Source organism: Monopterus albus, unplaced genomic scaffold, assembly GCF_001952655.1.
Source record: "Monopterus albus unplaced genomic scaffold, M_albus_1.0 scaffold127.1, whole genome shotgun sequence".
NCBI classification, from domain to species: Eukaryota; Metazoa; Chordata; class Actinopteri; order Synbranchiformes; family Synbranchidae; genus Monopterus; species Monopterus albus.
The window spans coordinates 2,873,712-2,886,051 of NW_018128007.1; the positions used below are offsets into that span (position 1 = coordinate 2,873,712).

The 12,340-nt window shown below is 42.0% G+C and overlaps 2 protein-coding genes across 2 annotated transcripts; both read right to left on the reverse strand.

The window, feature by feature from the left end:
* Positions 1-3,994: 3,994 nt before the first annotated feature.
* Positions 3,995-6,537, reverse strand: snx10b (sorting nexin 10b). Its single transcript, XM_020612857.1, has 6 exons — positions 6,346-6,537; positions 6,064-6,150; positions 5,881-5,981; positions 5,676-5,777; positions 5,282-5,491; positions 3,995-4,454 (listed from the first exon to the last, which is right to left on the reverse strand). Exons 1-6 carry the CDS (start codon positions 6,376-6,378, stop codon positions 4,325-4,327), a joined length of 663 nt encoding a protein of 220 aa, XP_020468513.1. The 5' UTR covers positions 6,379-6,537; the 3' UTR covers positions 3,995-4,324.
* Positions 6,538-6,614: 77 nt separating this feature from the next.
* cbx3b (chromobox homolog 3b) lies at positions 6,615-11,356 on the reverse strand. The gene is made up of 5 exons (XM_020612860.1): positions 11,017-11,356; positions 10,495-10,635; positions 10,242-10,398; positions 9,656-9,825; positions 6,615-7,778 (listed from the first exon to the last, which is right to left on the reverse strand). Exons 2-5 carry the CDS (start codon positions 10,632-10,634, stop codon positions 7,658-7,660), a joined length of 588 nt encoding a protein of 195 aa, XP_020468516.1. The 5' UTR covers position 10,635; positions 11,017-11,356; the 3' UTR covers positions 6,615-7,657.
* Between the last annotated feature and the right edge of the window lie 984 nt (positions 11,357-12,340).

The following is a 12,340-nucleotide window of genomic DNA, read 5'->3' on the forward strand; positions in this document are numbered from 1 at the left end:
GTGGTAGCAGCAGAGCTGAAAGAAACCTGACCAGTAATTTTACTCAGCCCTAACAAAACCATTGGTTGGCCGACCTGCCTGTCAACCTACTTCCTACTTGTGCACTCTGCCCTTGCACTCATTGTGTGAGCCAAGTCTCCCCACAAGATGTTGCAGGCAGATGTGTTACCGCTTTGTTCTTATAGCTACAGCTAGCGAGCTATGGCAGAGAAGGCACCCACGGCAGCTTTCGGTCACATTTGTTATTTTCCTGAAATCCGTAGACAGGCAGTGCACATTGCAGTGTGCATTGTGTTTTGGAGGAGTGGCTTTGGGGAGAAGTCAGAATGACTTTATATTAGACTACATTAGTTTTGCCCAGGTGAGCTGAATAGACTGCCAACTGAGTCTATATTCATATACAGTGAGTACATACAGATGTTATCATAACACCAGGTCCTTCCTTCTCATCTATGTGTTTTGGCTGCATGAAAACATTACATGTAACTTTGCACATTTTTTTAACTTCAGGAAATTATGAAGCAGTGATGTCAACTTCCTTTTTGCCCCTGGGGCCATGTGTTCCAGGCAGAGAACCTGCTTTCATGCTGATCAGCCCTGATTCCAGAAGATGAGAAGCTGTTGCTTGCCTTGGTACAGTGACTACGCTTATTCCTAGTAATTGCTACATCCATGCACCAAAAGGCAAAATAGCAGGTAGAAGCCACACAGAACTGAAAAAAGGTGCTTTGGCTGTTGGGTTTGATAAATGATGGATAGTCCTTAGGTAAGCTCATTTCCATTTGTGACAACTGAGTGACAGTGAAAAATGTTTCAGCCTTGAGAACAAGTCTTTTTCACTACACTGAGGCAGGTGTTAGGATAGGCTTGTTTTTTTTTAGCACACACTGACACATAGCTTCAAGGACAGATGAATCTCTGAAAGCCTTTTTTTTTTTTGGCTATCAGGTTGTGTAATTTTTGTGGCTCTTGGTAAATCAGTGCTTAGTGGGAGACCTTGAAAAATGTTCAGAGCCAAGCTGTCAGTTATTAACAATTCAATTAATCCCAGATTTGTAGATCATTTACCTTGCTCTCTCAGTTGGCCCTTGCATTGTGACTGCCTTGCTGTGTAACAAGCTACACATCAGCCTCTGCAATTACCATATGACTGCTGCTGGTGTATGACTCTGGCATCATTTCTTTAGGTCTCATCCACTATCTGTTGGCGCTGAAGCTGGGATTCTCTGATATCGACTCATCCCGATTCCACAGAGTTGCAGTCACAGAGATTTAATATCGCAAATGGTGCTGAACTCCTATTGCTACTAATGGATTCAGTATAATGTGGCACTTAAAATGCATGAGCAGGCTCTGATTTATCTGTAATTTGCCTCCACTGGAGCATATCCACCTCAATACTTCCATTTGTTTTTGACTCAGCAGAGAAACCCTAATTGGGATTTCATATTGTTATGTTCGAGTTTGACAATTTGGTGCTTTCTACCACATAAAACGGATTTTTGCTTTTTGTGATTTTGTGTTAATTACACAACAAAGCCAACAGTAAGTCAAGCATGAGATCACAGAGGGTTTATTTGAGCTGTCGTGGCAGAAAGACATGCTGACTTGGTCTGAGGCAGATGGGCACCCCCCAGAGGGACCATCTTCCTTTATCTAATCTTCTGCTGTTCTATGTATCATACAATAAGCATACTAATTAGATAAAACTGAGCTAAAAATGTGATTTAATCCCATACTTTTCTGGTTATATCCAGTTAAATTCCACCCAGAATACAGTGGATGCTCCTTATGTTTTCACTCTACCTAGTCTCTTTGAGATCAAGTAACATGGAGCAGGCAGCCATTACCCAATCAGTCCGATGGGTTTAAATGTGTCACAGCAGATGCACTGACAGGCTAAGCTACAGTGGCTCGGGGTTAACAGCCAGTGGACTGGAGTTAGAGCCAATTAAAAATATATTATTTCTGATCGACCAGTCAGACTACACCAACAATGTAAACATTTCAATACACGGGAGTGTAAGCAACAAGCAACGCCTTACTGTCACAGGGAGTTGTTTGCAAATGCTGAGCAATATGAGTGAAATTTATAGACACGTGCATGTTTGATTTACAACAGCTGATGTTGGTCTGAAAACCCAACAAGATTACTTTCTGGCATTTTAGCATTTTTCACAACCTCCAGGACTTTAGAAATGGAAGAAGCTCAAAATGTTAAAGTTTTTGGTGAAACTGTCAAAAATGCACAAATTCAATTATATGTTTATTATTAAGGTCCTAGTTAAAGGTGGTGTTGTACTGGACTACATTATATTTAGAGGTGTCTGTATTTTTGTCCTCCCCATCTACATGCATGAGAGGGCCAGAATAAATGCACCAAAGGAAAAAAAATAAACTCAAAGTATAAAAATGGGGTCCACATGTATCTTGGAGTCAGTGTGGATCAACACATTTGATAGATTGGCAGTCTCTGCTTAGTGAGACGGGTGAGTGATGGACCTGCAGATAAACGTTTCAGTGACAGTATCACAGGGATCATGTCTGTCCACTATTTCTACTGTGAGAGTAGTCATTCGTGCATAACCTAATTATTTTACAGTTGCACCCAGTGCGACCTTTGAAACAAGTTACTCCCTCCTTAAACAAATTTGGATGCAAAATGTGACGAGAGTCACATTCATAGGATGAGGGCCCGACACATGTTGCTCCACCAATGCACAGTGTGTAGGTTTTTAAGGTTCAACATAAACTCCTCAACAAGTGCCATGTGAACAACTAAAGTAAGCATGGTATTGTCACACACCTTTTAGATGGATGCTTTGTCAGGGTGACTGTAAACACTGATTACAGTCATTTCTCGAGTTTGTGATAAGACAATACCATTGTAAAGCGAAATATAAAGGTCTTCTTTGATGGCTAAAATGATCATCTGAGAACATTTAACACAGGAGAACTAAACATTTGCATAAGAACCTAATGATTTATTTATGAAAGGCATCTGACAAATTCTTAGAACACTTTTGGACTGAATGGTAAGACAAGTATAGCCTTCCACATGCGTACATTTATGTAAAAATGCCTTATTGACATCCTCTGGATGTACTTGAGGCATAAACCTTTTTCAACATCCCCTCAAAGTAAACATCTGCAGCACTGACAGCTTTAGTGCATGTCTTTGAAGGTGCAGGAAAATGCTGCCCCACACCGTTACACACTGACAACATGCATATACAGCACTGCATTACCATATGTGGACGCACATAAGCACATACACCCCGCAGGACCCCCTACCCACACATGTTCAGGAAAGATGTCACACCTTGCCAATTTAAGCCCGCAGGTTTTTCTTCTGTCCCGACCGCTCAGCTGCTCAGAGCAGAGGTGACGTCACCTCTCAGTTCCCAGCAACACAAGCTGTTTGTCAGCTCCCCCTCTGAATTCATAATAAATACCACAACCGCTGCTGAGCGACAAAGCTAATCTAATTTGCTGTGTCAGTTTGCCATCACTCTGCTTAATGGTCATTATCTCCACATAAGGATGGTGCTGTTTACTATGTGAATGTAGTGGAAAAAAACATACAAAGGCAGAGAGGTTCAAAAAGATAGTTGTCAGTGCAGCTGGCATTTTGTTCAGCATGGAGTAGTGTAGCCTGTCAGCCTGGTAGCCCTCTCAGACAGGCAGGTCCATTGGGATCCCACAGGACCTCCCACCAGCTACACACCTGACCGGGGGAGGGGGGCTGGGCTGTCTGCAGAGACCCTATTACACATGCCATACTGCTAAGCACTGCAGTGGCCACCAAATGACAAGCTACCCCCATCTTGTACTTTATTAGGAAGGACAGTTCAGGCACAGAGAGAGAGAGCTGTCACTTCTTAAGTTATCTACACATATCTGGCCAATTTGACATTATGAAAGACCAAAATTCATGATGCTTCTGTTAAGCTAGTTTATAAAATAAATACAGACAGACAGAGCATATGTTCGTGGGAAATGTGAAAACACAAAGAGATGGATGAAACAACACTGCCATCTTCAGGCAAATTGTTACCTTATAGTGGACATGCAGATAAACAACTCTTTAATGTTGGGCATAGGTATATTTTTATTACTATTTACTGTACATGCTTTAAACTGAAATACCTAAATGAGACAACAATAAGCTTTGACATGTTTTTAAAGAAAAATAATTCAAAGCAATGTAGACAAAAGTGCAGTATGACAGAGTATCAGGTAACTTTTTCTTCACATGTCTGACAGGTTGTATGTGACGCAAGTGTATAGACTCCAACACTCCAAGTTAATGAAGATGATGTTTTCATGTAGAACCGGATGAGCAGCTAAGGGTTTTCTCCTGACTGGCTTCCATGAGATCAACCGATGTGGTACTCCCTGATTTGTTTATAGCCAAATCTTTTATCCAGGGTTCTGAATCTCGACACTCTGAGCTGAAATAACACAGACAAAAATAGGGTATAGACAGGTTCATTCCAGTGCTGGAAAGTAACTAAATGCATTTACTCAAGTACTGTACTTAGGTACAATTTTGAGGTATTGGTACTTTGAGTATTTTCATTTTGTGCTACTTCATACATTGACTTCACTACATTTTAGCGGCAAATATACTTTTTACACCACTTTTAGTTTATAACTTTAGTTGCTAGTTACTTTTCAGAATCACATTAATAAAAAATACAACATAATCATAAGACTTTACTGACCTCTGGAAAATTCACGAGCGACCCGGCAGTGATTCAAATTATATAAATGACTTAAAACTAGCTCCCCCCTTTACCAGCTGCATTAAATGTGATTTACACAATAATGCATCAATAATTATAGTCCAATAATATGATATACAATGTGAAATGTGTAATGAGTACTTTTACTTTTAGTACTTTAGGTATGATTTGATGCTAATACTTTTGTTCTTAAGTAGCCTTTTGAATGCAGGATTTTTACTTGTAACAGAGTATTTTTACACGGTGGTATTACTACTTTTACTTAAGTAAAGGATCCGAGTACTTCCACCACCACAGGTTAATTCAGCACTGACATTTTTAGATGGCAGTAGCAGGAGTTCTCATATCTTTGCTGGAAAGTCCATTAGTAAAGCTAAATCATGTTTGGCCTTACTGCTGACAGCGCAAATACAAACTGAACTTTATCTAGAGTTAATAGACTCACAGAGCTTTACTGGTGGGTTCTTGAGGAACTAGGTGAGTTTTTAGCAGAGAGAAAGACTCCCAAAGCCACGACATGACATCTGCGATACCTGTCTGAGTCAGAGTCACAGGATGTGCTGGTGTCCTTCTTTAGATCCTCCTGTGAGTGGAATCTCCTCCGGCCACAGCGCTGAACTGCCTGGGCCACAGAGTAGTTGGTCTTTCCAGTAGCACAGGCCTCCATGTTGGACACGCTGAGCTGTGACTGCAGGAAAAGATGTAGGCAACTGTCGGACAGCAGCAGACGGCTCTGGAGGATCCTGGAGAAATAGGATAGTAATCCAATTTGGGTTTGTATATATAGTATATTATATTTCTTATTGATGTGCAAACAGCAGTTACCTGGCCTGGTGTCAAAGGAACTGATTCACCCATTTTTGTTTTGTTTGTGTTTTAGTATACAATAATGTTCATAAGTGTCTTGATCTGTGAGATCATTCTTACTGTTCCAGAAATCTCTGCAGCCCTTTCATCCGCTCAGTGATCTGCTGGGCATTGTTCAGGCTGAAGAAAGGGTTCTTTGGGGGTAAATCAGGGAGTTGTACCCTGCAAATGACAAATACAAGATAAAAACGAATGAAAACAGACAGTAAATAGGTTGTTTTGCTCTCACTGAAATTATTTCTCAATGCACAGTGAATGGACTCACATTAACAGTGAATTTGCTTGTAGCTTCTGCCTGAGCCATACAAACTCACTGTACCTTCTTCTCACACGTGAAATTTTCTTGGTGAAGAACACACTGTCAGTCTAAAGGAGGACACACATCTTTTAAAAAAGGCCCACTGTCTGAGTGTGGAAATAAAAAGAGCGCAACTGTTGTTTTACTTACATGTAAACAAATCTCATAGTCTATGTAGGCATGCCAAAAGTCATTCTTTTGTATCCTCGGATCCCGCACCCAGACACTAATGACCTGCTGCATGGAGAAGGCAGGAGAGAGACTGAAATATAGAACTGAATGCACTATGTTATGAAAAGAGGAAGATTTTATTGACACACAGAGGAAGTGCCATGACTAACACGACATTCAGATAGGAAAATTCCACCAAATACCCTTTATTGCTCAGGACAAAAATACTTTGAAACTACACACATTTAGCTCCAGACCTACCTGATTGACAGCATCATCTGCTCCTTCTCTCATACTCCCGATTTCCTAAAGCTTAGTAATGCAAGTCGGCCAGATAATGCTCCGTTAAGGAATGTGCCGGTGTGATTGACTTTCTGTTCTTTTGGAGCAAAGGTTTCTGAGATAAGCTCCTCCTCGCAACTGTTAAATCAAATAAACAAACCACCGCAGGTGTCTTCAGATTGGAATTTATCATGTTTCCAGTTTATGATTTAATCTGACAAATATGAAGTAAAGAAAAATAAGAGATGTCACCAAATAAAAATCCTTTATTTGCAGAGATTTCACAGATCAATGGTCAACAGTTGTAGATCAGTAGCAGGTTTGTTTCAGGAGGTTTAAGGTTCAGCTGAGTGTCCCATAACAATCATGGGAGATATGTTGAGTCAGGACAATGTCATCAGGATACTGGTGTCATGGGTCACATGGGCCTATGGGAGACAATGCCCTCCAGAATTGTACAGTCTCGTACTGCGTCTAAAGTGCTACATTTAACAAGTGTCCTAGCTACTGTAGGTGCACAAAAGTGATTTTTCAGTCTGTGCAATAAATCTGCTGGATTTACTTGAGGAATATTCTGACCTTTTGAGCAGTTCTGCCAGGATTTTGTGTAAAAGCACCAAATAACTAATTAAAACAACTTGTTAGCACAGATGAGAAGAAAACATTTGGTACATAGCAGCGGATTGGAAGGGGAGGGGTGCTTAAATATTTTTACATCAACCACGAGAGTCACACAGAGGCACAGTGAAACACCGCACACATAACTAGTTCGAATAACTCAAAAGGTTGACAGTTTTTAGTTCTAACCAAAAGCTACACGGACAGACTGGACAGCAGTCTGCCTACACAGTGTCACCATACAAGATAGAAAGCACACACTATATAACTAAGGACACCTCCCATTGGAAGATCTTGGTAGCTAAACAGAAATACTAAGTTACTAATACAGCAATAAGTCCACAGTGATTCTGTCTGCTACATGAGGACACAAGACCAAAGCTGTTAGTTTGACCTCAAATCAGCTGCTCTACACCAAGGTTAGTTTTAGTCTCCATCACAGTCTCCATAAAGGCACAGTGACCTTAATGAGCACCGCAGGACTGAGAGCAATTTAAATACATCCCCGCTGAGGTTTCTGGACGCGCCGGAGTCTGAAACTCTACCTGCAGCACGATGTAATTTCACACCGTGTGCCTCTAAAATCAGCTGGAGGAGGACACTTGATAGAGGTTAAACTAAGCTTCAGGCGAGAGCGCAGCTGTTTATCAGTTCTTCTCGGTAGAAACACACTTCACTGCTCCTCGTCTCCACAGTGCCAGGTCAGCTTCTGCTCATAGAAGTCGATGACCACCTGGGGACACCTGGCGCTTGCTTCACGGGCAGGCAACAGAGCTACGTCGTCCGAGTTCTTCCTGTGAGGGGGAACGCGTAAGAGAGAGAGAAAATAACATGGTTGGGTGCCACCGACTTTTAATTTTGAAAAATGTTTCAGGATCAACACCCAGCAAAGGGTTAATGGACTGAATCACATTTTTTAAGCACAGCCAGTCTTTTAGTGATGTAGCTATGAAACGTGACTTTTTTGTACTTAAAGGGGTTTTACAGCTATTCGGTATTCCATTTCCATTAAATTAGAAAGGTCACAGTGGATGTTAAAGGCTGGTAATTTTCTATATTACAGTATGTTCAACACTCCCCAAACAGAGACTAAAGGCAACAATGAACTGCCTCTATTCACTGTTAATGCCCGTCAGTGTGTCAGTCCTGAATCAGCTTCTTCGTCTGTGCCACAGACCTCTGTGTTGTTGAAAAACGATTACAAACACGTCAGTGAAACACACTGCTGCACTGGGTGACATTTCTTCATTAGCAAACACCAGAGCACAGCATGAGGAGCTAGTGGAATGTAAAGAAAACTGAGAGCTCAAGCAAGATCTCACACATGCGCATTTGGTTCTGACTTGGACTAACTTCAGGAAATTAGCCTATTACTCGGAGCCTTTGGGGCGGCGTAGTCGGGTCTGGGGGTTCATTATGAAAAACATGTCACCTCATGTGTTTTTAATTGTTTTTGAACAACGGAGCACAAAGCTGTAGACAGGGCAGCTGTGGCTCAGGAGGTAGAGCGGTCATCGCCCAATTGGAAGGTTACTGGTTCAATTCCCGGTTTCCCCAGTCCACATGCTTGAGCACGGTGTCCTTGGGCAAGACACCGAACCCCTAGTCGCCCCTGGTGGCCAGGCAGCAACTGCTAGTGCCACCGTCAGTAAGAAATTTAATAAAGTATAATAAATTCAAATGAACAAGCTAATCCAGGCCTGACAGACAATAACCATGAGAAGAGGCAATTCACTGTCAGCTTCAGTCTCTGTAGGGAGACTGCTGAAAATACTGTTAAAGAAAATGAAAGACCTAACCTTTAACGGTAAAAACAGAAGCAGCAAAGGACAGTTTCACTTAACTTTTAGCCCCCTGTATTGCTCAAGGTTCAAAACACTAGAATACTAGGCCGTACACTTCCTGCAGCTAACTGCCTGTGTTTATCAGTTTATCAGACCAAAAGAGCCCAGTGTTATAAAAATACAAAGGGCTGTGTGGGTGGGGCCCGCTGCTTCAGGTGTCAGTGAGCAACAGATTCACAGGTCAGAAGGCTTACCAGACACTAAAACACCACACAGGGTTTATAATTTAATGATCAGGGATTTCACAACTCTGGAAAATAGTCACAGCACAGTTGTTATTCGCTTAAGGGGTCTGTGTTGGCAGCCTCTCCACATCAAGGCTGGTTTTTCTGGTTTCTATGCCAAAGCAAAGATTTTTTTCATGTTCAAAACCAGAGAGCACATTGATTGTTTTTACAGGGTGTGTAGTATTCCCCATGACTAATAAACAGACCTTTATAATTGAAACCTGTAATTCAGCTGTTTATTTTTTAACATATTAAGCTGTTTGAGTGTGTTGCAGTGTGACAACATCCTTAAGCACATTGACTGCTGTCAGAGATTCATACTCTGTTATTAATCTGGGGGATGCTTTGTCAGGTCACCAGTGTTGTCTCAATTTGCCTTCTCAGTAAAATATATATATTTTCATTATATGTTTGGTAAGTGGCAGTTTTACTGCACACCAACAACAATCGGACACCAGACGCTTCATCATCTTTGCTGTAGTTTAAACACTTGAACTGCAGCTGTAACCGACACCAGTGGGGCTTTTACCATCCTACAAACATTTACCCAACCCAAGACATCCAGTCAACGGCAGAGAAAAGAGGAAGCAGCGGAGTTACCATTTGACTAGGAACATGAGCTCTCCCTGTCTGTCTGTGGAGCCGATGATGCATTCAGGCTCGAGGTAAGAGCTGAGGTTAGTGGTGGCATCTGAGCGCTCGCTATTTGGCTCGAGGACATCGCTGTCATTTGACACAGTGTGAGCCTGCTGCTGAGGCCGCATACAGGACTGTGAAGAGAACGACAAGACAACATTAGACTATCTGGATGTAGGGGTTTTTTTGTATTTCCTGCATTGCGAAAAAAGGGAAATTTAACTGCTTTCACTTTCAGAGGCATTGCAAAACTAACCAGCTTCACACACCATTTGGTTTCATTTTCAGCCCTAAAACAAGCACAAGCAAGCACAAAATCTGCAAAGTGTCATCATTTTACTCCTACAACTTCTTTTTACTTAAAGAGAAAGAAGCTTCCTGACGTTTGAGTGTATGTAACACCCTAAAGCGACACGCAATATAAAAAGGACTCTAAAATTATATTTGCCTTTAACTTCCTTTTTATATATTTAGGTGCAGAAGTTCTGTGAACACAAAAGAACAGCATCAGCCTTTAGACATTCCAGCACTGCATTTTTCCCACACTTACAATTTCCGTCTCTTGCTCTGTTGGTTCTTCTTTGGGAATAAACTCTTGTTCGGTTTGCTCCTCGTCATTCTCCTCTGAGACATGGTTGGTTCTCAGGAACTCTCCAATGAGTTCAGGACAGTCCAGATTGTCCTCAGGTTCCCATGTGTTTTCTGCACTGTAAATATGTCAAAGTGGAGGAGATTTTAATATCAGACACACACACAAAAAGCCCCATGTAAGCCAGCAAACATATGATTCTGCAACAGCTCACTCTGTGAAGCCTTTCCACTTCAGAAAGTACTCCACTCTTCCATTAGAGACTCTGCGGCGAATTATTTTCTCTACCACAAACTCCTGGACAAGTGTAGTCTCCTCGGTCTTCCTCTGTTTGGCAGTCTGCTTCTTTCTCATTCTGCCATGAACAATAAGATGCAAATGGATGACAGCCAGCACATATTAATATCACGCCATTCAATAGGTTTTTATTTTAACTTCACACTAAATGAACACTAATCTCCCTGTGATATCTGCAGAACAACATGGCAGTAGTGGGTCCTGTGCTGTGTCCCTCAGACAATGATCCATACACTTATTATCGCGCTCCACCTGCTGTTTCTTATGGGGGCACAACATGCACGTTCGGCCCAAACCGCAACACCTTAGTACCTACACACGTGTATTATTCACTCAGACAGTTTAATTAAGAAGACACTGTGCAGACAACAGCTGAAAAACATGACTACAACGTGCCCGAGCGACGCACAAGACGCTATAATGAACACTAGGCACGTACGCTTTCGGTGTTCACTTAGTCTCGGCGGACAGCCTGCTGCGGTGCTGCTGTGCTCTGTTTGGAGCTTGGCGCTGGAAACCACATGCACACGGCGCAGTCGGTGCTGCTCTGTGCACAAGTGTGTCGGTCGGTGGCTTTACGTGAGCGAAATAACTTTTCATGAATGAGTTAAAATTAAAGATGGCCGTAGATGCTCGGAGGAAGTGGTTGCCAAGGGAAAAGGTCATGCCAGGAAAACCGGGAGGATCCGACGAGGACGCGCACGCCGCCGACCAATCAGAGACAAATCCGCTCGTCCTTCCCAGCGCAGTGGTCCGGAACAGCCCTGCCACCCATGGGTGTCAGATGGGTAGGGCAGGGGACTGTGAGCTCTTGGCAAGTCTCACTGGTATTGTAGACCTTTGATTCTCTGAGCTCTGTGAGCATCGTCAGTGGGAGCAAATGAGCCGGAAATGTTTTTATGTGGAAGCTACACACAAGAGTGCAGGCGGATTCATACACCCCCCAATAAAAAGGCTTATCTGCATTGTTTTGGACGGCAAATGATATTAGATAGACCTTAGACCATTTAATATAATATGATATAATATTTATTTTATCTCCACCTTTACTGTGCTTTGCAGCTATAGAATTTACAAATAAAATTCAATTATGAAATATGTAATTATCCAAAATTATGTCATTAATTTATGTCCATCCTTGACATCATTAAAATGCAGCTTAATGCATCAATAATATTATTTCAAAATGACATGATGACAATTTATTTTAAGACTTTAGGTACATTTTACTGCTGAAACGTTTACTTATGACACATTGTGAATGCAACGTTCTTACTTGTAATGGAGCATCTGTATATTGCGGTAGATCTACTTTTACTTTAGGGAAACTCTCAGTACTCCTGCAGCCACATGGTTTTCATGGAGGGGGTCTGCACTCCACAACCTCCTAAACTACACTGAGTGTTTCACACAAAAACAACCTCTGGGGCCTTTGATTGACAGTCCCCTTTCAGCCAATGGGAAACCCCAAAGCTGCTGATTGGCCAAATAAGTGCCACTAAGCCCTTCCCACGTGACCAACTTTACCTTCTTTGCCCCCAGTTATTGCACTCTGTCTGGTAACTCACCATTGGGGGGCGCTGCTTGCTTGTACTGGACTGTGAGGCTCAGCGAACCAAAGGCTCAGTGCTCCCTGCACCCCTGTTAACTAATGAGAATAGATTTATGTTGCTCACAGCAAAAGCCAACAAAATAAAAGATTTACTAGAATCTGGATTTACATTGGAAATCTGATGCACACTTATCTCTGATACCGTTTCATC

What these genes read in the sequence shown, in the direction of transcription:
- snx10b (XM_020612857.1), bottom strand. Translation starts at nt 6,378, where the DNA reads ATGAGAGAAGGAGCAGATGATGCTGTCAATCAG. An exon ending in ACTATGAGATTTGTTTACAT is followed by an intron (nt 5,982 to 6,063) that starts GTAAGTAAAACA and finishes GTCCTCCTTTAG; the next exon opens with ACTGACAGTGTGTTCTTCAC. An exon ending in CTGCAGAGATTTCTGGAACA is followed by an intron (nt 5,492 to 5,675) that starts GTAAGAATGATC and finishes CTATTTCTCCAG; the next exon opens with GATCCTCCAGAGCCGTCTGC.
- cbx3b (XM_020612860.1), bottom strand. Translation starts at nt 10,634, where the DNA reads ATGAGAAAGAAGCAGACTGCCAAACAGAGGAAGACCGAGGAGACTACA. An exon ending in CAGAGCAAGAGACGGAAATT is followed by an intron (nt 9,826 to 10,241) that starts GTAAGTGTGGGA and finishes TTCTCTTCACAG; the next exon opens with TCCTGTATGCGGCCTCAGCA. An exon ending in CTCATGTTCCTAGTCAAATG is followed by an intron (nt 7,779 to 9,655) that starts GTAACTCCGCTG and finishes TCCCCCTCACAG; the next exon opens with GAAGAACTCGGACGACGTAG.